The following is a 26006-nucleotide window of genomic DNA, read 5'->3' on the forward strand; positions in this document are numbered from 1 at the left end:
TTGGCAAACTGATGCAAAATATTTATTCCAAGTTAGTTATCTTTTGTTGCAGTAGTTTTCCCCCTCATACAGACTCAATGTGATAGTCACTTTTTTAAATCTGTAAATAATGTTATCAAAATAATCTTAATCTTTGAAGTCCCACAAAAAATTTATATTTTACAATCCACCCTGAATATCAAGGTTGCAAGAACACAAACAATTCCTATATCCAAATATTTTACAGCTGTACCCCCAAAAAAGAAAAAAACCCAAACACGCCTGGTTAAGTGATGAAGCTCCCCGAGCCGCCAAAAAACAAAATAAAAAAGTTCCATGTTATTAGCATTAATTTAACACAATTAGAACTTCCATAGCCATTTTGTCATTGACAATGATTGTTTTAGCACATTATTGCCGCACAGCATTTTGCTATGTGGACGGCAGTATGAGAAGCATGTGGCTGCCCAACTCAGTCCCTTACATCCTGCTGCTGATGAGACTGAAACTATGCCTTGCACCAGAAGGCCATGAGTCACCCATCTGCATGGACTGTTCTCTATGAAGCATAGAAGGGCAAAACCAAAAATAAGCCAATAGCTTTCTTCTTTGGGATATAATTCTTTCCCTTGTGCATGAAGTTTTCAACAATAAAAAGAAACTGAACAGACTTGAGACAGAATAAACTCTGCTTCATTTGAACCCCAAACATTTATGTGCTGAACTACAAACTGAGTTTGCTGGGTTGTTTTGTACTGTGGGTTTTTTGTGCCTATTTTCAGGCATCATCGTCTGAAGTTTCACTGCTACTTGTTTCTGTATCCGACTCCTCAAACTCTGTCTTAAAAGTGCTTCTCCAGTGGGAGAATAGTTGACTGTTGCCACGGCCTTGAAGAAATCCATTCTTCCTAAAGCCGTTTCTTCTTAGCTGCAGGAAAGAAAGGAAAATGAATTCATATTTGTTTCCCTTTTCCATTCAGAGCTCAAAGCAGAGTACACTCTAATACTATGTACATATAAAACAAAGTCTATATAGGCTTGTCAACATGCAAAAAAATAACTGAGTAGACGCTTTTGCAGTCATCTCACAGGTTTTATGAAATAAAACTAGGAAATGAGCAATGCTAAAAGACTGATAATAATATTAAACACAAAAGCTAAACATACCTGCTCTGACTTTATTTGGAACTCTTTGAGCTCATCCTCTGTGAGGGGAAGGCAATTCTCATCATTTTCAGGGTATTCTTGCCACCCCATTGCTTTCAATAACCTAGCAATTTAAAGGAGATGGGGTGGGTTGAGAAAGAGAGGTTGGATTAACAATGGAAGAAAGACCCACCCCCACATCACAATGCATACAAAATTGACACGTTTTCTATAGATACTCACCACTGGTTTTTACATGAATTAGTTAAGTTCTATTTAACAAGCATTGTTAACAATGCTTGTTAAATAATGTTAAATAATTGTTAACAATTATTTAACAAGTATTCTTCAGCTGCAAAGGAACATAGGGTGACTTTATGAAGAAGGACCTAGGTAATGAAAGTAAATGATGTGGTTATGAGGGACTGGGGAATGAAAAAGGAATATGGCAGGAATCGGGAGCTTTTTTGTGACAGGCCCACTCCTGAGGGTTAATGTGAGAAAGAACTGGACCAGTGATGGCTAGAGCTAGAAGCCAAGTGGATGGGGTTGCCCCCTTCTCCCTCTCAGGTTATAACTGAGTAGAATACACCTCTTGCGTTCTTTATTCATTAGTAAGAAAGCAACTATTCTTGAGGAATAGTTTTTTGTGTATGCATGCTGACATGCATGTATTAGGTGCTTGTCAGCATGTCAAAATCTGAGGGGTGATAAATAATGGGGAAAATAATTGTGTCATCTGCCTCTTCCAGAGCAAATGGGAGAAAATGTCTCTTCCCCAACTCACTCTACCTTGTGGCAGCAACATCACTGTCAACAGGGACTCTGTGACAAATGATGGCAAATATACCTTGCTCCCTACTCCTGTTATGAATCATAGAACTGTAGAGTTGGAAGCTATCCCAAGGGTTATCTAGTCCAACTCCCTGCAATGCAGGAATCACAACTAAAGCATCCCTAACAGATAAGGAGCCATTACTCCTATGCCTGCTCTGAGGAAGCAGCACTGTAGCATCAGAGGTTGAGCAATTACTGGGTTCAGGTTTATGCAGGCCTGATCTAGCCGTGACATTAAGTATCTACTGTTGTGCTCAAACAGCTGGGGTAGTGTCAGAAGACTTAATGATTTATTCCACAAAAACATTCTGGTCTTATGTGTGATAGATAGCTGTTAGGGAGTTACACCCTTGCCATCACCTTTGAAATAATATGCCTCTGTGCAAAGACCCTCCCAGTATATGAGCACCCACTGCAGGACAGCACACTACGCTGCAAGAACAGCATGATCAAACAATAGAAGCAAAAACTGACAATATCATGTGGTTGGTGATAGAAGTTTAAGAAGTTTCAGGTTCTACTTTTACTTCTGACTCTTATTCCACTAATTTATCTACAACGCTGGTAGAAAAAGATTTTCCTTAGCAGTCTGTCTTCCCTCTCACCTGTGTTCTGCTTCTAATGAGTGAGAAAGGTTCTCCCCTTCTTCTAAAGGCAGAGAAAGACCATTCTGGTGACAATTCTCTTCCCAGTTTTCCTTTGGTTCTGGTGTGCTGCCATCCTCCATCTGGCAAGGGAGAAAAAAATAAGTCAAATTGCCTGGTGAAGGCTGCTGAGCTAGGTAGGCCTTGTATATCATGCAAGGCCTACCTAGGCTTTTAGATCATAGTATCAAACAACCACTCTTGTACTGCTATCTATCCAATCAAAACCACACTTTCTATGGAATAAGCCCAGCAAGACTTCAAAACATGCACAAATTGCTCTGTAAGGAGTTTACTTTTGGGAAAATAATCAATATATACCCTGCCTTCCTGACCATAATTAATACTAACAAATTACATTGTAAAAATATTCTTTTTTTCAAGATCCTTCTATCTAGAACCTGTAGTTTCTAGAATGTTAAGCAAGTCCTACTAGTAAGAACACAATCCAGCAAAGTAAAAACACATGTGCAACGGTGCTATGTGTGCAATTTTCGAGCATTGATGAATCCTACAATAAAGGATTGTGAATGGGTTCCCAACAAATAACTTAACCATGTATTCTGCACACATCGGATCTGGTCCCACAGACATCTGACAAAATGCTTAGTTGTAACCTTATTGTAACCAATAAGGGTCTTTTGCTTCCAAGGTCAGTAGCCAGTACTCTTTAATACCTCTATCACCCTTTATTTCCCAAAAGTAAAAAGACTTTAAAAGCTTTCAATTACCTTAATGTGCTAGTCCAGCACAATTATTTGGGGAGTGGGGGAATGAAAATGTCTATACTGTTTTGTGTTATGCACTTTACATTTCTAAAAATTAAATACAGCTTTGTTTTATTTGTTGAAAAAACTAGTACATATAGATTAAAAAATGAATTTCTGCAGGGCTTATTCGTTAAGTGGACATACTGTGCATGAAGAGGACACACATTTTGTTTATGCGAAAACTCACTCCTTTAACTATCATTTATCACCTATCTGCACAAGTCAAAGAACAGAACCAAAATTCAAATTCCCATAAAAAGTAGCTGATTACCAGACAAGTCAAACACTTGGAAAATACCAGTTCTGCCATACCTTTAACACAGCATTTCATTTCACATTCAAAAATCCCTATCATTTTAATACTCTAGAAAGAAAAACGGGAGCTGCACCCTTACATCCTCCAATTTGTTGCTCTCATGGCGCTCTGGCAACTCCCCATTCCGGTCATCCTTCAAGGCCTTCAAGAACTCACTCTTCTTATCTGTGGTGCGGCGCATCAGCTTTGTCAAGCGAGAGGAGTTTATTTCAATGGGAGGGGTGATGCTGGAAGGACTCTGTAGAGAGAATAAAAGTGCTGCAAATCTTCCAGAGTTTACTTTTTACCAGAGGGATCCTGTCCTCCCTACCTCATTTCTATTTGTGTCATTTAAGCTGGGTGATCATAAGTATATCTTCACTGATGTTCAAATACTTTCAAATCCAGTTTTTAAATACAACCTTTCAAGCTTACCTCTTTGGAAGAGGTGAGAACAGAGCCACTGGCCAGTACAGCAGGTTTGGTTACAGACACTGGACTTGTAAAAGCAGAATCACGGCTGGAGGAGAGCGAGCCTGGTTTATGTTCACTTCTGTTAGCTTTCCATTGGCTTGGCTACCATGTGAAGAGAACAAATACAGTAACATTAGGGAGCAAGAAACTGCATAAAAACAACATCTATAATTAATCTAGTAACTCAATTTTTTATCTTGCTTAAAACTAGACAGTCACCTTGATTACTATTTACATTTTTGTCAGCAGGCTGAAAAAACTGGCACCAGCCCCATCACGGATCCAGGAAAAGAAAAGGAAAAGAAAGTGGTCGGAGTAATGTAGAAAGTTTCCCATCCCCATTTCTACTTGTGACGGGCTTTGGCAGGCCTTGCTTATTCCTACAAAGAGGTGAGAAGGTGCAACAGTGGGCAATTAGAATTCCCCTGAATGTGTGCAAATAGAGAGGGCTGCATTTATCCTACAAGACACATGTTGTGCATGGTGATTATATGGTAACACCCTGTGTAAAACATTTAAACTGGAGAGGAAGCATTAAGAGTTGAAGACAGGGAATACAAAAGTAGAAGCCAGGAACAGCTGGGGAGAAAGCATGCAGAACTGGAGTAACGAGGGAACCTGGCACATGTCCCTAAGTCACAAGTAAATAGAGACTGTTGAGAGCTTAATACCAAATGTTCCTGTGTCTACTGGTTGTCATAATGCAGCCCTTCTCAGCAAAGGAGAGAGGGCACACCCTCACACTGGGGAGCGGGGAGAAAAGAGAAAAGAAGGGAAGTGCATATAGAACACCAACTCAAGATAACCAGTTTTTTAAAAAAACTTTTAACCTTCAACATGAACCCCTTCTTTCCATTTACATTCTAATGGTATTGTATAGGTTTAGTACAGCACAATTTAATATTTCCTTTAGGTTAGTCAACAGAACGTTAAAACTTCACCTGCAGTGGTACCTTTACCTTTTATCTGAGTGAACCTATGCATACCTTGGAAGGGGGTGTTGCAGGCTTGGGAACCAGATTTTTGTAGACACTTGGGACAATGGTAGTTGCCTTGTTGCCATTTGAAAGCTGAGGCCCTGGTGACGTAAATGCAGCTGAGAAGGCAGCAGCAGGATCTTCTTTTGAAACCTTTTTGATGACCAGCATCTTGGTAGGTTGCTTGGCACTAGGAGGGTTTTCTAGTAAAAGGGGTGGGGAAGAGAAACACACCAAATTTCCATTAAAAATGCAGTTCATCCCTAGTTCAAATGGGAATGGATGGTTTTATAGACACTACTTGTTACAGGAAGGCAGAAACATAGTCTTCAAGAGTTACAAGTTCACTCTTTTCTCAGCCCAGTTATTGTAGCACCTGCTCAAACAGGAAATATTTGGTGACAGCTCATCATATAGGACAGGATCTGAGAAGGACTAGTCTGGAAATGTAGTTAACAAATAGATTTATTTTAGGTTTTCAACCAAAATGGATATTCAGTTCAAATAAAGCCCAATTCTAAAGGACAGCGCTTTATATAATTGCAATCTGATGAAACAAGTTATATTCACTATTCTTCCATGAGCGTCTTTGGAGGGAACAAACCTGGACCAGTAGGAATCAGTTGTGCATATTGTTACAAGCTCATCTTTAGGCCCAATATAGTTTAGATGAGCACTAAGATGCAAATAGCTATGCTTATCTTAGGCCTCTCACAAAAAGTCTTGATTTTCAATTAGTATGTTCCATTCTGGCTATATGTCTGTAACCAGCGGTATGCATAGGGCCTAACAATCTTAAGGACTACTTTGGATGTTACATGGCTGAACATTGGTACCGTAGATGTGTGATTAATGGTTAGTAGATAACATGGGCTGCTTTGGGCATTAAAAAGGATCCATAACTCATTGAATCAAGTCCTTCCTTTACTATGTGACTTCTTAAGGCTCAGGGCTCAAGCACCACTCTTGCTTGTGCCATGTGTCTGGTGGTTTGAATGAGGGATGGGAAACACAGCACTTTCCACATTGCTGGAAAGAACTGGAGAAGTGCTCTAGATACTGAATGGGCAGAATTTAAATGTCTAGGATGCTGAATGTCAAATATGATGGGGGTGGGGGAAGAAGAGAAGAGAACACAGGCATTTCTTGGTGAGACCCAAGGACTCTACCACTAAATATCCAAGGCATCTTTGAAAATTCTAAGATTCAGCTCAATCTGCTTCAGAATTCTTGGGATTGAAAATGGAAAGACAATTTATATCTTTTACTAAGAAGGTGGCTGTTCGATGATGCCTCAATACCTACCCCAAACACCAGATGGAGTCCCAACTGGTTTACTCTGGCTGTTCTGTTTTCCAGCTTCTGGATTCAATGATGGCTAGAAAACAAAAAGAAAAACGTATGTCTTACTATGATACAAAATTTTATTAACTCCATTTTCAAGTTACTTAGTTAGGACTAAGTTTTAAAAACTTAATAATTGTATTTAAATTCAACATTATTCTCTCACAATTTACATACCAACATCTTGACAATGTTCCTTTGCTGTTGTACTTAATTACTCTGCAAACCAGTGCAAGCAAATAGCAAGTTATTAAAGAACTAGGTTGGAGATACAAATAGGTTTAAGTGAAGCAGATGTACTGCATGAAAAGAAGATTTAATTTTTTTATATAGTCTAAACATGGAATAATCAGTATGCCTGATTAGCATCTAGCATTAGGGAAAGCTGTGAATTTGAAGGAGGAAGAAACTAAAATGATACTGGTTGCCCAACTGGCCCGTGGTAGGAACTTCCCATCTATATCCAAAGAAAGGAGTTTTCCTTTGAACATGTAAGTGGACACATGTTCTGGATACATCTCTGGGGGCAGAGCCTTCACACATTATGCAGTTTGGGGAAACACAGAGATGCATGAAAGCATAGAAGAAATCAGTGCTTGTGAAAAATCAGCAGGAAACCTTGTTGAAAACACAGTACTGTACACTTACAAAGTCTTCCTCCTCAAATTGCAGTTTCTCCTTTTCTTCCTTTTCCTCCCTCGTCTCAGCAGGTGGCTTTTCCTGAAAGGCTGAACCCTTTCGGGAGTGGAAATTGCCATTCCAGTGGCGATGGGATCCAGTTCCTCCTCCTCCTCTTTGATTCATGCCATCATGGCCTCGTGAAGAACCATACCAGCCAGGCTGATTGCCAGCTAGCCCAACATGAACTCCTTTAGAAGCACCAGAGTCCACAGAATCATGACGGTGCAGGGAAGGCTGATGCCAGCAGTCTGCATGAGAGGAAGATTGTTGTATGAATAAAAATAGTCAATACCTAAAATATCTGCCATAGTACAGATCTCTAATGAAGCCAGCATGCAGCAACAATGCACTTTGTCAGGGGTTGGGAACCTCTGGTGCAGGAACCAATTTGGACCTACAATGCACCCCAGCTACTTCTGGCAAATCACACCTATCTATTCCCCTCCCCCCAATGCCATATGCAGCTATTGAAGTGGCTTCAAAGGAACAATTGGAAGCAAGCTCATCATTGTTCCCTTGCTGAAGCAGGGCACACTCTAACCATCCATCAGTTGATTTTTATGGAAACAAATGCTCAAAAGGAGGGAAAATTCTTCACTTTAGCAGGGCATTCAGTGCAAACACCATAGCAAACCTGGAGCAAACCTCTTTGAAGGCATACTGGGAGTACTCTTTCATAGAGGCACATCACCTCATTGTGATTGACAGGTGGGAGACCCTGCCCAAATTTGGCCTGCAAAGTGTAGGGCAGAAACAGATTTGGCCCACTTGGGGGAAAACTTCCCCATCCCTGCTCTATGTCAGTTCAGAATATCAACCTTACTACTCCAACCAGATTTTGGGATTACAGCCTTTATTGTGAAGCCCAAGTGAACAATATACCCTAACCATTCTACCATACAAGCAATGACATTATAGTCTTCTATCACAGCTGTCTTCTTGATGTTTGCTTAAGTATGCCAACAGACTCCTAGCACATCATGAAAAATCAGAATACCACCTACTTTTTATAAGGCGGGGTGCTCACAGTTTACTCTCTCATAGGAAACAATTGTTACAAAGCCCTGGGTAAGTTGAAAACCTCCACACTTTTATCTCAAATAATCAGGTTTTTCAAGCATTTAAATGTTTGCAGCACCTGAGTAATAAAACCTAAGACCAGTGTGTACAAGTTCTAGTATGAGCCCTTTTATATACCTCCTGCAGTTCTGAGGGGACCATTATTAAAAAAGCCATCAGAAGAGTTGTGGCGTCTCCGGCTTACTCCAAAGCGGCCCTCTCCCCGAGGAAGATGCTCTCCGTGCTTCTCAAGAGTGGTTCCAGAGGCCTATTAAGGAAAAAAATAATAATCAAAACATGCAAAGGCTCTGGAATTATGAGCTCTGCATGAGTTTTCAGGAGTTTATCAACAGACTGTTTCCTACTTTGTTCAAAAGTGATATTCCAGTGACCACCAGAAACAACCAACAAAGCTATATTTGGTATATATGTACCAGCTTCAGCCACACATTTGCAATTGTGTAGAATCTGTTCCTTCCTTGACGCCTTTTAAATACACTGTGACAGCAAGTTATCTTGCTATTATTTCAGGATAACAGATTGATCAACTGTCAAACAGTTTAGGACCTATGTTGGAAAATGGCATTTAGATTCTTCATTTATAAGAAGCCACTGAAAGTGTACATTGAGTGCATTATAATAGTTCTATGCATTATGATAATCCAATCTGGATATTGTCATTAATTATTGCTACCAGGTCTGTCCTAACCAGGAATGGGAACTGCTGGTGCACCTATCAAAACTAGCAAAAAGCACTTCTGGCTATAGCTGCTACTGGGCACACAGGAGCAATGCCACACCCCCATGCTGCACATTTGAATCTTAAGGGTAAAGACAACCCTATCCAAATTATATATATACTCTTACAAGGGGCTCCCAGTAGCCTGGCTTCCAGGACAACACCAGCTTAGCTTCAGTCATATTGTAGCATTTGTTGTTCCCAGAACATCCACTTTGTCCCTCAGGGCACATATTTTGCCCGCATATTTTGTGTGTTACTGTAATGGTAAATGTTTGGATTTTCTCTGTGCATGACTTTGAGAGACTGGCTGTTCCAAACCAGGGGTTGAGAACCATTTTCAACCCGAGGTCTACATTCCCTGGGAACCTTCCAGGGGATGCATGCCAGTGGTGGGTGGGGCCAGAGGCAAAAGTGCATGGATCAATTAATGTAACTAGAATAGGCTACATTGCAGCCACGCAAAACACAAGTGTTTAAACCAACCCTTCCCAATGAAGCAAAAAACAGTTTGAAGAGGGCACTGGTTACATTTAAGTTTTGCAGCTTTTTCCATGTCATGACAACACACCATTAGTGACAAATTGTCCAAAAATGCAATTTGTATGTTAGTTTTTTTAATGCAAGCATTAGTTTGACAAATGGGCTATCAACTCTGGTAGCAATGTCCTACCATTTTATTGTTGATGCACTTTTAATGTGGGCTCAATATGGCCAATATAACTTACTATTTTACAAAACCGTGTATGCATTTCATAATCAAATAGGCAACCTAGTCATAACTTGTCTAAATGTTATTGAAGAGTTTGATCCAAGATTCAGTTGTTTACCTTAGCAGACTGCGGTGTAGAGAAGTTAAGCCAGGCAGGAACAAAGTCATGCTGCGCCATTTAGGTCCAGTGTCTCTCCTTCAATAAAGCGAGGCATCAAACCTCATGGCCAGGATCTAAGACAAGATGAACAACACATATCCACTGTCAGCCCTTCCCAGAGCAAAGACAACACAGCAAAGACAGGACTGGGCCTGCCCCCAACAGCTTGGACAGCAACTCAGTATCTTTCCAAGAGCTAACTGAAGGATATACAACTTGATATAGATCCATTCTGAACTACTGTAGTTCAATGGCTCCTGTTGATTTCCACGCTCCATGCTCAATTCAAACCAATAAACCTAGAAACTGAGCTCCATCAACCTTTATAGTTTCTGCAGGGAACTAGAAAAAGTTGATGAGGAATTCAGTATTAATTTCCCCTCCAGCATATTAGAATTCACTCAGGTCTCCCTCTGTACACTATAAATCATGGGTAGGCAAACTAAATCCCGGGGGCTGGATCTGGCCCAATTGCCTTCTAAATCCGGTCCATGGATGGTCCAGGAATCAGCATGTTTTTACAAGCATAGAATGTGTTCTTTTATTTAAAATGCATCTCTGGGTTATTCGTGGGGCATAGGAATTCATTCATCCCCCCCTCCCAAAAAAAATATAGTCCGGCCCCCCACAAAGTCTGAGGGACAGTGGACTGGCCTCCTGTTGAAAAAGTTTGCTGACCCCTGCTATAAATCTTTCACAATAAGCATGTTTGAACGGTATCATGGCTTTTCCATGAGCACATAACAAGAAATCCACAGTCAACAATATCCCATTTCCCATTTTGTTTGAACTGGGAAACTCTTCAAACTTCTTCAGTTATCTAAAGCAGTGTTTCCCAACCTTGGGTCTCCAGCTGTTTTTGGACTACAACTCCCACCATCCCTTGCTAGCAAGACCAATGGTCAGGGATGATGGAAATTGTAGTCCAACAGCAGCTGGAGACCCAAGGTTGGGAAACACTGATCTAAAGGACTGTCACGTGGAGGATGCAGCAAGCTTGTTTTCTCCTGTCCCAGAGGCTAGGACCCAAACCAAAGTATTCAAGTTACAAGAAAGGTGATACTGACTAAACATCAGGAAGAACTTTCCGACAGTAGGGCTGTTCAACAGTGGAAAAGACTCTCTTGTAAGGTGGTGCATTCTACTTCATTGGAGGTTTTTAAGCAGAGGTTGGATGGTCTTCTGTCATGCTTTAGTTAAGATTCCTGCATTGTAGGGGGTTGAACCTGATGACTCTTGGGCCCCTTCCAACTTACAATTCTATGCTTCTAGACACCATCTGAAGGCAACCTCAAGCCATGGCTTCAAATACTGGTGAGTTCCAAAGCTACTAAACAGGATATTATTTTTAATTAAAGACTTCCCTGTTCTTTGCCACCTCATGCAAAGACAGGAAAGGAGCAGCTGCATGTGGGTGCACAAGACTTCTTATTTCTTCTTATTAAATCAAGATATGATCATTTGAACATGCCTGTTGTGAAATATCACAAACAGATGGAAATGAAGGCGCAAAGATTGTGTATTTTCATATAGCTATAAACAAAAGAAGTCCCACAATGACTTACCTAGTCCGGCCTCTGCAGTCCACCACTCTCACTTTTAGCACTTCTCTTGGCTCTCCAGATTTCTTCCTTCTCCAGGGTGCACCTATGCCAGCTTTGTGGCAAGGGTGAGTCCCAAAGGAAGCACGAGAAGCCGCACTTCGTGCCGACTGCACCCCTCACCCCTCTAGCTGCTCATCTTAATTGCTCTCTGCACTTATATGAGAAAAAAATACCTAAAAGGGAGTGTGCATTTTTGAAAAGCCACAACTACATTCACCTCATTAATTTTGCTGTTGTTGTTACAATGCTATGCAACTCAGCTTTTACATTACAACAGTACTTATCAGATATGCACAGCATTCAGAAAGACACCATGATTAATGGTGAACTCCACAAATCCACTCTGTTCATCTTCTGCAACAACTTGATTTGGAATGGGGGCGGGGAGGTGGGTGGCAGGACCATGAAGTATCTTGCAAATTCTGAAAATGTGTGTTAAAACTTATATTTGTAGAAGTTCTAAAATGCAAGACTCATCTTCACCACTTATACAGTTGCTTAAAAAGTTGTTAGCATTCTTAAAACTGTATCTTGAAAGGATTTTCACATAACGTAACTTAAATTTCCTTGCGGAGGAACTAAAAGCAACTTGATGAAGAGGTAAGATTCACAATGATTTCTGTCCTATTGTTGCTATGAATGCATTCAATTAAAGCTAAAAGGGGCTAAGCCAGAAAATAATCTCTCCCTGAACTAATTTAGTTGAGTTGTTGCTTTAAAAAAGAGAAAGTTGGTGTATTATAATGAATTTGGGTGACGATCTTCTGAAAAGTGTAGAATTCACGAAGTATTCTCTGAAAGAAAGACAGTATTACCTATCAGTAAGTGAAGCAAAAAGGATCTAAAAGCTCAATAACATATAAGTTTTCCACGTCTTCTTCAGTTTCTACTGAAATCATGAAGCAAGCCAGTTTTTAAGTTACCTGTGATTATTTTCAATCAACACCCTATTTCAGCATTTTTAACTTGAAAGTTATCCTATTTGTACCCCATCTGTCCATGTATTACCTTATTTTGTCTTCATAAAATAGCTTCATGAAGTAGGTTAGGCTGAAAGACTTTACCACCCACAGTGGCTAGGGCAACCCAGTCAGATAGGCGGGGTACAAATTATCATGATCATCACCATCATCATTATTATTATTACCACCATCAAAGCTACCTTGTGAGCTTCATGAATAAGGATTTGAACTCTCAACACTCCAGACATACCTACTTTGCAGGTGCCACCATGTTCAAACACAGGTCTGCCAACATGCACTACCCTACCAACAGAGGATACAAATAACACTCTCTAATTGCAAATTCACTGAATACCGACAAAAGCCCCCAAAAAGGGCCAGAAAGAAACCAAAGGAAAGTTGTCTGCCTGCTCAGAGGGAACCTTGAGGCTTGCAGATATATAAAAAAACACTTTACAAGGGGGCAAAATCCCCAAAGTCAACCAAAAGAGGACTGAGCACAGTCAATACTATGCAATGCTGAATATGTAAATCTAGCTCAGAAAAACTCTTATGAAAGGTTTAGATTTTATTACCTATCAAAATAACCCGCACTAATACAGTGTCTATAATTAATTAACCCTAACAACTACTAAACTATGACTTATTTGAAATTGGACGCATACACACACACCACAGAACACTAGCACATCACTAAGGATGCTATGCATTTTAGAATTTAAAAATTCCACGTTCCGTTGATTTATCACCATGGCAGAAATTATACGCCTACAATCACGAAAGGTAAATTATGGAAGGTTTCCAACTGGTCAAAAATAAACTGCAGAACAGCAGCATTTAAGGTATTCTGCATAGCATTCATTTCTTTAAGTCCTGAATTTCTCTTTGATACATACTTCCTGTAAAGTTATATTTGACTGGAGAACTGGGCCCAGGCAAACAAAATGAATTTCAATAGGGACAAATCTAAGGTTCTGCACTTAGGCAGGAAGAACTAGATGCACAGATATAGGATTGGGGACACCTGGACTACTAGCAGTAAATGTGAAAAGGATCTAGGGGTCTTGGTGGACTACAAGCTTAACATGAGTCAACAGCTAACACTATTCTAGGCTGCATCAACAGAAGTACATTGTCCAAGTGAAGTAATAGTACCATTCTATTCTGCCTTGGTCAGACCACACCTGGAATACTGTGTCCAAATTCTGGGCACCACAATTTAAGAAGGAAGTTGACAAGCTGGAACATGTGCAGAGGGCAACCAAGATGATTAAGGGTCTGGAAACTAAGGCTTACAAGGAGCACTTGAAGGAGCTGGGTATGTTTAGCCTGGAAAAGAGGAGAGGAGATATGAAAACCATCCTCAAGTATCTTAAAGACTGTCACATGGAAGAGGGAACATGCTTATTTTCTCCCTCTCTGAAGGGTAGGACTTGAACCAATTTCTTCAAGTTGTCAGGAGATTCCGACTAAACATTTGGAAAAACTTTCTGATAGTAAGAGCTGTTCGGCAGTGGAACAGACTCCCACAAGAGGTAGTGGACTCTCCTTCCTTGGAGGTTTTTAAGCAGAGGTTGAATGAATGGCCACCTGTCATGGGTGCTTTAGCTGAGATTCCTGCATTGCAGGGGGTTCGACTAGATGACCCTTGCATCCCTTCCAACTCTAAGATTCTATGATCTCATATAGCTCAATGTGGAGCTATAATCATGGCAAAGTAGTAAGTTTATATTCCCTAGTTCACCCTTTTCCAGCCTGATGCTCTCATGACATTTTGGACTACAATTGCCATCATCCCTAATCATTAGCTATGCTAGCTGAAGCTGTAGTTGGGGATGGAGGGGGCTCCAAGTCAGGGAAAGCTGCTCTACCCTGATTCAAAAAGTTCCATGTCAAGATTGGCACATCATTTTTAAAAGAATCGCCGATTTAATATACTGGCCCCATAATTACTATGCTGGGAATGGGAAATCTCTGGTTCTCCAGATTTTACTGAACTCCAACTCCCATCAGTGCAGCCAGCATGGCCAGGAACTGGTCCTCTAGCAACACCTCCTCATGCAAGTCCCCAGTGAAGTGATAACTTTTCTTTTACTGATTGGGGCAGGAAGGGAGGTTAATGATCCATTCACAACCTGGAAATTGAACTCCACATCTGTTAGATGGGAATTCAACATTATTTTGCAAGAGACATTAACACACACACAAAAGCCTTCTCAGGATTCAACTCAAACCAGAAATGTTGATTTCCTGGAACATATCCTGATGCCCTCAGTTGAATAGATTCCAATTTAACATTTCTGACTTATTAAAGTAAACAAAACAAAAAAGATGGGTTAGTTTTACCTAATGAAGTATCTCAAAAAATAATAACAATTAAGAAGATGAACCCCGCTGAATGAGACCAAAAGTCCATCTACACACCATTCTGCTCCCAAGAGTATTTGAACTTAAATATATGATGGGGTTAGAGGGAATCAAAACACTAAATGTGATTTAGATGTTATATCCAAACAAATGCAAAGCTTTTCAGATTTTTATTACAATACTTATATTTTTGACATGACAACACACTATTTCACACATTACACTGCATACTTAATGTTTTATTGTGAACATGTTTTGCTGGGCTGTTGTGTTCTCTCTGCTAGCACAAGTAGAAACAAAGCATAATTCACAAACCATGGTCTGTTTGGAAGTGAAATAAATAATAATTCCCAATTCAGATGCAATACTAAGCCAGGGATCATAGTTTGCTTCCACTGTGCCCTAGAAGGGAAATGGTAACAGCCCAGAAAGCTATGCTCACAGTAAATCATTAACTATACCATTAAGTATGCCATTTACCAAGGCAAGAACATAAGGCCAGCAGCACTTCCCTTATCCCAGGCATCCCCAAACTTGGCGCTGCAGCTGTTTTGGCACTACAACTCCCATCACCCTTAGCCAACAGAACCAGTGGTCAGGGATGATGGGAATTGTAGTCCCAAAACAGCTGGAGGGTCAAGTTTGGGGATGCCTGCCTTATGCAGTTTAAATTTTAATTAAAAAATGCACTGAAAATGTAACTTGATTTTAGCATACTCAAAAGCCTGTGGATAGTAAAAAGGTAAAGGTACCCCTACCCGTACGGGCCAGTCTTGACAGACTCTGGGGTTGTGCGCCCATCTCACTTAAGAGGCCAGGGGCCAGCGCTGTCCGGAGACACTTCCGGGTCACGTGGCCAGCGTGACAAAGCTGCATCTGGCGAGCCAGAGCTGCACACGGAAACGCTGTTTACCTTCCCGCTGGTAAGCGGTCCCTATTTATCTACTTGCACCCGGAGGTGCTTTCGAACTGCTAGGTTGGCAGGCGCTGGGACCGAGCAGCGGGAGAGCACCCCGCCGCAGGGATTCGAACCGCCGACCTTTCAATCGGCAAGTCCTAGGCGCTGAGGCTTTAACCCACAGCGCCACCTGCGTCCCATAGTACTCAGTTATATTTTACTCACAGTAGACCTGTTGGGCTATTTCTGCTAGCCAGCAGGAGCCAACACAAGGGTTTCTGCTCGTGCAATGAGGCTTACCCACTCTCATCCACCTGTACCACCCTCACAATCATTCAGTCATGAAAGCACTAGGACCCAGCTGAAAGCCCGGATTGGAATGTTGGATTTGGTATGCAAGGAGTGGGTGAACTACAAGACGCAGCAAACTTTTAAATTGTTTGAAAAAAATACAGAACCCTTTTCTAGATTCTGATTAGTCATCTTCTCCTGATCTATGTTACACATAAGCATCTCCCCCACCTCTTTTTCCTATACAGAGTGTAGCTTAAGTGCAGCAAGATATGGTTGTATCCCAACTTCAACTTTTCCTTCACAAGTAAGGATCCTTTGAAGGAAAACAAAGACAAGTAGAATGTATATCACACATCTTTAGATCGATTATACCGTACTTTTTTCTTGCTTCCATTCCTAAAGTTAGGTTGTTTATGTCCTATTGTTCAATTATTGTGTTTCTGGGTGTGTACTTGTATTTTAGTTGTTCAAAAATGTCAGTATTATTAATAGAAAAGCACATTGCAGTGCTGTGGCATCTATCACTAAAGCTCTCCAGCAGAAACAGATGCATGGTGTCAGCTGGGTGCTCATCCATGGATAACTAGTATTTACCCTTCTAGCAAGTAACAATTGAGAATGAATGACGTAATATACTTGTCTAAACTAAAAGTGAAAGTTAATACACAGTATAATTCAGGAATTTAACATTACAACTCTTGGGGGGAAAAGTTATTCAATTAACTCAAATACTAAAATTATTTTCCTTTCAGTAAAGTTGTAACTGGGTTCTATTTTGGGATAAAAGTTCCAAGCTATTGCTCAGCTTACTAGAGGTTTACCTGAGAAGCAAAACAGAGAAGGGTTAAATTAACACAATGCAGTTACATGTAAATCTGCAAATACCTGTGCATTTATTAAAGACCTAACAGATGTTACCATAGACACTGAATAACCAATAGAACTGAGAACAAAAAAAGTTAAGTGTAATCTCCATAGAATAGCCCTTACTTGTAATGTTTTTAGTACTGTTCCTTTCTAAAGAGTTTTAAAATGGCTATTTGCATGTCTGGCAGCTTTGCAATTTATATCTAGTGAAACACTATGAAATCATACCCCCTTCAAAAATATATAACATTGCAAGTTTGTGTACCACATCCATATTATAGTGGTCAAAACCTTGTATGTAAATGTTTAAATCAAAGGAACCTACTGTCCCAGGGAGCCTCTCAACAATCTGACAGATAAGCTATCACTCATCAGTCTGAAAGTTAGCACTATGACAATGCATCCATCTCATTACCTCCTCGAGTGCCTTACTTCAGTGCTTCAAAGGTTTGTCAAACCACAGCTTCAAAGGAAACTGTGACTTAAGTGCAACTAATAAACCAATACGGCAAACAGCTGAGTGTGCAGAAGAGCCTAGTTTACTCTAGAAAACTGCATGTTTTATGCATTCAGCTTTCTAATCACTGATGCATACAGTTACAGCTCAATGTTTGTTAGGTATAAAGGTAAAGGTACCCCTGACCGTTAGGTCCAGTCGTGGATGACTCTGGGGTTGCATGCTCATCTCGCTCTAGGCCGAGGGAGCCGGTATTTGTCCGCAGACAGTTTTTCAGGGTCATGTGGCCAGCATGACTAAGCCACTTCTGGCGAACCAGAGCAGCGCACGGAAATGCCATTTACCTTCACACCGGAGCGGTACCTATTTATCTACTTGCACTTTGACATGCTTTTGAACTGCTAGCTTGGCAGGAGCAGGGACCGAGCAACGGGAGCTCACCCCGTCGTGGGGATTCAAACTGCTGACCTTCTGATCGGCAAGCCCTAGGCTCTGTGGTTTAGACCACAGAGCCACCCGCGTCCCTTGTTATAGGTATAGGTATACACAAATTACTGAGTGATTCACATGGGATTTACTATCTAACCTTAAACAGAAATCTGCAAAAAAACCAATCCAGATTCCATTAATTCTACCCAATCGTGATTAGTTACTGTGTTCTCAATTAAAAACACAGTTCATCCTACTTCTTCCGAAACCTAATTTGCTCCATACATCTCTTGATTGCATAACTTCCAACGCCATGTGCAGTAATTCTTTGCTAGTTAGTGCTACATTGCATTTTCCCATATAAATGCATTTTGAGCAATGGAATTCTGTATTGGAAGACACTTTGGAAGACACTATTAGTAGGCAAAAACACTTGGATGTGCTGTTCAGCCACATACTAAGACTTACTGGCCCATAGGTCACAAGCAGCACTAGCATCTGGACCCTCAGAACTTGAAGGATTGAACTTATTCCCACACCAAAGAAAACTTCTTCATATATTAACAATTTTGAATTTGATCTTTCAGTTTAGTATGGCAAAATGTATTTATGATGAACCAGTATAATCAACTAACACTGCTTCAGTCTAAATCCTAGTCTATTTTCAAGCACAGAAAAAAGGAGCAACAGCAGTCTGGCCCAACTCATGTAGAACAGAGTACAAACATTTCACACCACATCTTTTCACCTTCTACAAAAGCGAACAACAGCCCTAACTTCCATCCTTAGGATGACAAAATTCAAACTGGTATGGTCAACCCTGATCAATAAAAATTTCAAAAGGTACGTGATTAATATAACCTGCAGAGCAGAGGCAGTGACTGAAGGCCAAACTAAATGTTAGGATGGGAATATGGGATTCGTCAGATCATTATGCGATTGTTCGCCTAATGAGTGATTTTCTAGGAACGCATTATGTTCAGATAATGGGATCTGCATGTATTACTTCCGAGAAAGCTTGAAATCAAGTAACTGTCATTAAATCTGAAATTTGAAGCCGTGTACTGGAGATGGTTCTTCCACCTTCATTTCCTTCCACTGAAACCTTGAATATGGTTGATTAGATGGAAGAAGGTGATTTGGCGGAATGTTCTTAGGTGGTTCAGACAACTGCTGCAGTGCTTATGATTTACACCAGTGGTTTTCAGATTTTTATTTTATGGGAACCCATTCTGCACCAACTTATCTGCTGAGGAACTCCTGTGTCCTATAAAGGGTTATGGGGCTTTTGACACCCAGCTCTGTCAATTCCTGATGAAGCACTGCTGTCTTGGTACTTGGCAGAGAACCAATAAATTGTAACTAGATGGAAGTGCTGTTGGTGGGCGGTTCATCTGCCCAGGAAGGTGCTGTTCAACCAGTTCTGAAAAGGATTTCACTCTCCCTGAAAGATCAGGTGTGCATCCTGTGGGTGCTTATGGATTCAACTTTGCCATTTCAACGTGTGATTGCTTCAGTGGCATGTAGTGCATTTTATCAGCTATGCCTGATATGCTGACTACAACCTTTTCTTGACAAGAGACAACCTGGCCATGGCTGGTTAATTTCTAGACTGGAATAATGCAATGAGCTTTTCAAGGGGTTGTTTTTGAAGACATTTTGGAAACTGCAGCTTAGACTATTGCAGCAAGACTGCCAACAAGAATGCTATGCAATCATATCTTGCTTGTGTTATTGGTATTGGTATTAACCTTTTAAATGGGAGTGAGAAAGGTCTCAGCCAAAGGGCTGCAGAAAGGGCCAGGTACAAGAGTGGACAGAATATCAAATACAAGTCTTACCTTCCAGTGTTAGAAACAGATTTGAAAGTTAGGAGCTAAATGGCACCTTAAACCTAGGTTATGGGTGCAACAACGGAATGCTTTTTAAGTAACAAGAATACAAAGCTGAAAATGAGTGAACTGCAGCTAAAATATTATGCTCATTTTTCACATGGTCTAATCCTTCCCTTAAGGATTATTCTTAATATTCTTAAGAGGGTCTCTTCTCCAGTCTTCAGAGTAGCTGGAAGTGGGGAGTCAGAAAAGGTCCTCTCTTCCTTCCACTGCAATTTTAATCTGAAATCTTAGGCGTAGTACTGCGCCCAGAGCTCAGAAACTGCTCACACTAATAAAATTTCCTGTTGCACAATGCGCCTAAAACAATGGGAGTTTCGAACACTGTTACCTTCGTACAGTAAGCTACACTGTGGCCACAAAAAACATATATTTCCATTCACACAAGAGGTTGTATTTCTATATACAAACCGCAGGTGCCCCTGGAAAGTGTGTAGTGTATACGGTACCTCCACACATGTGGGTTTATACACACACACACACATAACGTCCATCAAAACAACAAGTATTTCACTAGTAGCTTAATATGTCCCACATTAATCTACTAAAGCTTTTGTGAAACCGTTGAAAATCAGAACTACAGGTTAACATACGAAGAATTTACCCTTTGTACACTGAAACAAGAGAGGCATCACTACTGATATCATTGTGAAGTGGGCCATTACTAGACTATTATTATTTTTGCCGTCCATAACGCCACACATATAAGCCATGGCTCAACTGAAATTTGATCACTGAGTTGCTTCATCCAAGTCAACATATTGGTTGCTGAACCCATATTAATTTGTGCATACTTTATACATGGGTGATGTTCAGAGGATAATCTTGGCTTAGTAAATCAAGATTTACACAAGTTTCAGGCACTCACATGCAACCATTTCACCTCTTCCTTTGCACAAATGAGCAAGCCAGGAAGCTGCAGCTGACAGCTTCTTGATACATTCACACTTGGAATTGGTTAATGCAGTGACCACCTTAACACCATGGCTTCATACTGTGGTTTGTTTGAAAGCCATAACTATGGCTCTTGGTCTGGATACAGCTTCCTGGCTGCTTCACTCTGGTGAAGGAAAGAGTGAAATGGCTGTGTGTGGATGCTGACTCTTGTTTGTATCTCAGGTTAATACAGATGTCTATCAACATCAAATGGTGATGACCATCACAACACATATATTTATCCATAAACAAAGTCTAAGGTGACCAGTTCCACTGCCGCACTATTTAAAACTTCCCAAGCTTTAAAATGTTCTGGGTTGTATCTGAAAAGATCATTGCACAAGTGGAATGGCTTTCATTCATATACTTCTCCTCCCCCCTCCATGCACCCCCACCTCCCCAACCCACTACCTCAGATTTGGGGGTCATGGGGAGGAGACGTTCCACTGCAGGAGCAGAAGTCATTCTATTTATCCAATGGTTGCTGGATTCAACCCATAATGGGCTGCAAGTAAGCTCCAATTTTGGTATGGGCAAGTTTAAATGCCTGTACAAATACATAGCTATTTTGGAGATGAAATTATTTGGGTATAAACACCATACATTGTTAAATAAGTGGTCTTGAGTCTCCCCCTTTTAAAACAAATAATGTATTATAGTTCTAAAATGAAAGCGGTCTGTTTCAATATATTCTTTAAAAAGTCATGTCAGACAAATTGAAGACAAGTCAGCCATTTTACACACCTAACAATTTGTTTGTAATTCAGTTACACCTGAACCTGAATTACTACTTTCCATATTTCCAAACACACACAGCTGTAAAATTTCTGTGTACACTCCAGAAATTAAGCCAATGAAAGATCTGCATTAATTGTTCGTAGCATCTATTACATACTTTTAAAATATATTTTTTTTAAGTGTGCTATGAGTGAATCCCGTATTTGATTAAATACATAGTGGAATTCACCCTTCACAGAGTTTCTCTTTATTATCTAGAACAGAATTTTCTTTCCACCATGAATCAAACATATTACAGTCTTTCAAAAAGAAAGCTTAGATTTTAAGACCATCACAATTTAATTTTTTTGCATTTCTTCTTCTGACCTAATACGGTACTTGAAACTATTTACAAGGCCGTATTTATACCATTTTACAAAAAATGTGATAGGCCCCATATGCACAGTACATACGTTTATTTCAGAAGTCTTTCTCCATTTTTAAATAGGACTTGTTCTATTTATGTTCTAGATACAGGATGGCAGTTTATGCTTTGGTTTAGGACTGCCATTGGGGAAAACAATGGCCTTTGACATTAGTACCTCCACAGCTGATTTCCCACGGTAAGCATGAGGTTGCTCAGGGGCAGAAAATGTATCTTCACTTTCTCTAATTTTGTGCCATGCCATTCCCCCGTGGCTGTCATATTGTAACTGGCACCATCAGCATTCTCTCAACATTCAAAATGGTCCAAAAATGTTGGCGACCCCTGATATATGGTTATGCTACAAGTACCTGAGCTTAACATTATTAATGACAAATTAGTAATATGCTGCAGCCTACTGTAGGAGACATGTTAGGAGCCTGGAAAGAGAATAAAAATTAGGCAGTCTCATCACCTTTTTGAAGAAATGTGTGCCCTAGAAATGCATTACATTGGTCTCAATCTAGCCTGACTTTACCATATAGTACTCAACTATTTTTACAGCTAAAGGTCCAAAAATGGTGGCGACCCCTGATATATGGTTATGCTACAAGTACCTGAGCTTAACATTATTAATGACAAATTAGTAATATGCTGCAGCCTACTGTAGGAGACATGTTAGGAGCCTGGAAAGAGAATAAAAATTAGGCAGTCTCATCACCTTTTTGAAGAAATGTGTGCCCTAGAAATGCATTACATTGGTCTCAATCTAGCCTGACTTTACCATATAGTACTCAACTATTTTTACAGCTAAAGGAGTAGGGAAAGGAGAAGTGGAGAGAGGGGAAGTATCAAAACCTCTTATCTTTCAAAGTACAGTGTTCTTTCTAAAATACAGAGGTTGCAGCAAAAGAGTGAACTAACATATTTCTTTCACAATAGTCATTCCTTCCCCCTTAACAGTTGTCCATAAGTCAGTAAAGGCTACCAAATACCATGCAAATCAACTGGTGAGGCAATACTGGCTTCTCTTTCAGTACTTGCTTTGAATGCAACATAGCCATTCTCATCTCTTTCCTTAAACATTAACAAAATTCTAGAAACTTAAATGGAAACCTATCCTCTTTGGGAATTATATTCCAGTTCTGTTGTTTCTTCTAATACTAAATGTTTTTGCACTGCTACTCTTGTGTACAGAAATATTGACAATTTATTACTAGGGCAAAGTTTCTGGAGCAATGAAGTCTTCCAGAGTGGTGAGGCTTACACTCTTCTCTTAATTTACAGAGGCAGAAAAACTAGCAAGCACCAGAATGCCTAAGTGACAAACGAGTTTCTGTATAAGCTTCACTATGTACAAAGCACTTGAGTTTAACTCAGGTATCTAAAACAAAACTGTGCAATAAACCAGTTAGCTCAGAAGTTCCACTACACTTAATGCAGCTTGAAGTTAGTGTGAATAGGAATGCAGACTATTAACTGGGTGGACATATTTGAAGAGCATTTAGCATAACAATGTTAATATTTTGCAGGATTTAAGAAAATTTCTAATCTTATTTCCACTTCTCATTACAGTAGGGTATATGACAACAGAAGCAGAAATTTGACAACACAACTCAAAATCTAATTAAAAAATCCCCACCCACAGTCGTATCTGTCTACTACTATTAGCAGAAGTGTTAATGCAGCATTCAGTATTTGGACTGTAAGGTTAAATTTCACTTATGGTTGTTGTACAGAAAGGGAGAATTGCAAATGGTAAATCAACTAAAAAGTATTAGCTGACATACAAATAATCCCAAACCCACTAATCTCTTTGAGATACATCTAAAAAAGAACAACATGTGACTCATGCAAAAGTGTGTACAAGTTTATATAAATGAAGTACCTATCAAAATGATTGCAAAATTCTATTATCCTTTCATAATATACTTAGTTCTCATCCTTACCCTGACAATGATCACCCAAGACAGGGGTGCAGAGATTGGGGATTTAATGGAAGATCTATGTGATTTTCAGGAGGTTGGCAATGATTTCTGACTATCAATTGCTTAATAATAGCAAGACACACAAATCAGATTGCTGAAATGAAGAAAATAGGGTGGCATAGAGCAACAAGGAGTGGATATGTGTGTGGAAGAACTGTCAGCTCAGTTCAGGTCTGGTACTAAAAACAAATTCTTGGGCTCAGATTCTTTAATTTTAAGTATGCCTTTTGCACCCAACTCTGGTTGATGGATCTTGGGGTTCCAAAAAAACAAAACAAAAGTAGAACTTATAAGTCTGGTCTCTTCTCCCACCCCTAAGAAAACACTGGTCACTGGAACTCTTTTTTTCTATTGCATCTAAAAGTCAAACAAGTTACTAAAGTATTATTAATAGATCTCTAGATGCAAATTCTTACTGTTAAGGTTATCGGGATGAAGTACTAGTTTAGTACATTCTCTTTAAAAGTTAAGAATTGTTCAGTTTCCTCCAGGCTATCTTCTACATAGAAGGCATATAGACAAATTGTCCTATTTCCCAAGGAATGTTGGTGCAGAACAGTCAAAGCAACTATCCTTTTAAGACACACAACAACTTCCACATTTGCACTAGATTCTATTTAACATTTATATTTTAACTCAGCTACCCAAATTTTAAAGGAAAATGTTTTTACACCCCCACACACCCAAATAATTTCAAGCAGTATCTAGAGTTATATAGCCAACAGGAAAGACACATGAAGTGCACATTCCATTCAAGCATTAAAAAAATCTACCAGTAACTGCCAGAATCTGACACTACTCCTTACCTTGAGTCATATGCAGCAAAGAAGTATTACACAAGTATAATACTGTATGCCTTCCTTCTGCCTTAATATTCAAAATACTCTATTTGTACCTCCCTACAAACACACCCACAAGTCAACTCCCTCCTTCTCAGCCTGCTCAGCAAGAACAGTGCTAGATTTTACAAGGCAGTCTGCATTGAAGGCAAGATATAATTATCCAGTCCTGACACTTGTATATTTGTTCCTGAACACAGAGTCGCTGTTGTTGTTTGGGGCGGGTGTGTGTGAAAAAGAAAACGAAAACAGTTCCATAGGGAAACTATGCCAAGTCAAGCATTCTTACTTAAATATTCCTAGTTTTGACCCACCACACGTTACTGTCTCGAGTTGTCCAACAAGCTGTCTACAAGTTGTCCAACAAGCCAGCATTTGCCCCCTTTCCTCTAAAGAATAACTCCTCGCACTTTATAAAATCCTGTGCCCTACTCGACAGCCCCCCCCCGCCTACCCCACTTCAGACCCGCCCCCTACCTTAGCCTAGTCTCACAACTGCTCTGATCAGCTTCTCCCTCCCTTCCTATACCCACGCTGGAACCCCAAATCCATTTCACCCCCATGCCAACAAATAACAAAACAAAATAACCCTCTCCCACCTGCCCTGAAAATCACATGCCACCGACTGCCTGCCCTGGCCACTCCGCACCTCCTGCTCAACTTTGCACTCCAGAGGCCTACCGTAGCCTCCTCCTTCCGCTATTCACTCTTTACTCCAGCTGATCCTTCCTCGCACACCTCCAGTCTCCACCCCTGCCCCCCAATTGCCCGCGCAGACACCTCCAAGCAGGTCCCCCCATTACCCTCTTATTAGCTATCGCCGCCTCCCTGCCCCCCAACCCTTGCCAAACACCTCTCCGCGATGCCCCTCGTCCCGAGCGCTTCCGCAAACCAACAACTGCCCCGAGCAACTCTCCCGGCCGCCAAGCGACCCCGCAGGGCCTCCACCGCCCCCTCGGCTCTTTCCTGCAACAGAACCTCCACTTGTTTATGCTCCCGCCCCCTCGCCTGTTCTGGGCTTCCCCCTGCCCGCTCCCTACCTTACTCTCTCCCCAAAGGCCGCTGGCTGCCGCTCAGCGCCGCCTCAAGTCCAGCTCCTCTTCCCTTCTCTCCACACAAGGCCGTGCTTACGGGACCAGGCCCCACTCGCCCCCTCCCGCCTCACTCTCTGTGTCGCTTGAGTTCCCCACACCGAACCATAACAAAGCTCTGCCCAAAATGGCTGCCCGGCCCAGCCCGGCCGGGGGCCGGAGGGGGCGGGGCTACTCACGCGTGCGAAGAGGGGGGGGAAAGAGGGGGAAACACACCCACCTGGGCCCAGCCCGTGCCAAAAGACCGGGGCGCACGCGCACTCGCTTTCCGCCGCTCGTGCTCTGGCTCGTCCGAGCCAGGCGAAGTAGTCTTTCGCGTGCCGCCCACCAAAGAGGCTGCTCAGGGCTCTCGCGCGCCTTCCATTTCTGCTCTGCGCATGCGTGAGCGTGTATCCTCCTGGTTGTGTTATCGGAGGCTGCA

General features: G+C 41.0%; 2 protein-coding genes across 7 annotated transcripts in view; one reads left to right on the plus strand and one right to left on the minus strand.

Moving 5' to 3' along the window:
- GPBP1L1 (GC-rich promoter binding protein 1 like 1) lies at window positions 1-25947 on the minus strand. 3 transcript variants are annotated; one of them, XM_079980416.1, is made up of 12 exons: window positions 25806-25947; window positions 11383-12215; window positions 9776-9891; window positions 8345-8474; window positions 7115-7395; window positions 6428-6500; window positions 5132-5325; window positions 4107-4247; window positions 3772-3930; window positions 2568-2689; window positions 1147-1249; window positions 1-907 (listed from the first exon to the last, which is right to left on the minus strand). In XM_079980416.1, exons 3-12 carry the CDS (start codon window positions 9833-9835, stop codon window positions 758-760), a joined length of 1413 nt encoding a protein of 470 aa, XP_079836542.1. In that variant the 5' UTR covers window positions 9836-9891; window positions 11383-12215; window positions 25806-25947; the 3' UTR covers window positions 1-757. The 3 variants fall into 3 exon arrangements, with proteins under 3 accessions (XP_079836542.1, XP_079836541.1, XP_079836543.1); XM_079980415.1 differs by lacking the exon at window positions 25806-25947 and adding an exon at window positions 25535-25732; XM_079980417.1 differs by lacking the exon at window positions 25806-25947 and adding an exon at window positions 24462-24838.
- The window catches only part of TMEM69 (transmembrane protein 69), a 38213-nt gene that overhangs the window by 2444 nt on the left and 9763 nt on the right, over window positions 1-26006 (plus strand). Inside the window, exons 2-3 of one of the 4 annotated variants that reach the window (XR_013839879.1) lie at window positions 4395-4535; window positions 7177-7271. The gene's annotated coding sequence lies outside the window, so the exon portion shown is untranslated. Of the gene's footprint in view, window positions 1-4391; window positions 4536-6347; window positions 6363-7176; window positions 7272-26006 lie in introns of those variants that run through there. The other 3 variants (XR_013839880.1, XM_079980542.1, XM_079980541.1) reach the window with 3 other exon arrangements.

This window comes from Podarcis cretensis, assembly GCF_951804945.1.
Source record: "Podarcis cretensis genome assembly, chromosome: 6".
Taxonomy (NCBI): Eukaryota; Metazoa; Chordata; class Lepidosauria; order Squamata; family Lacertidae; genus Podarcis; species Podarcis cretensis.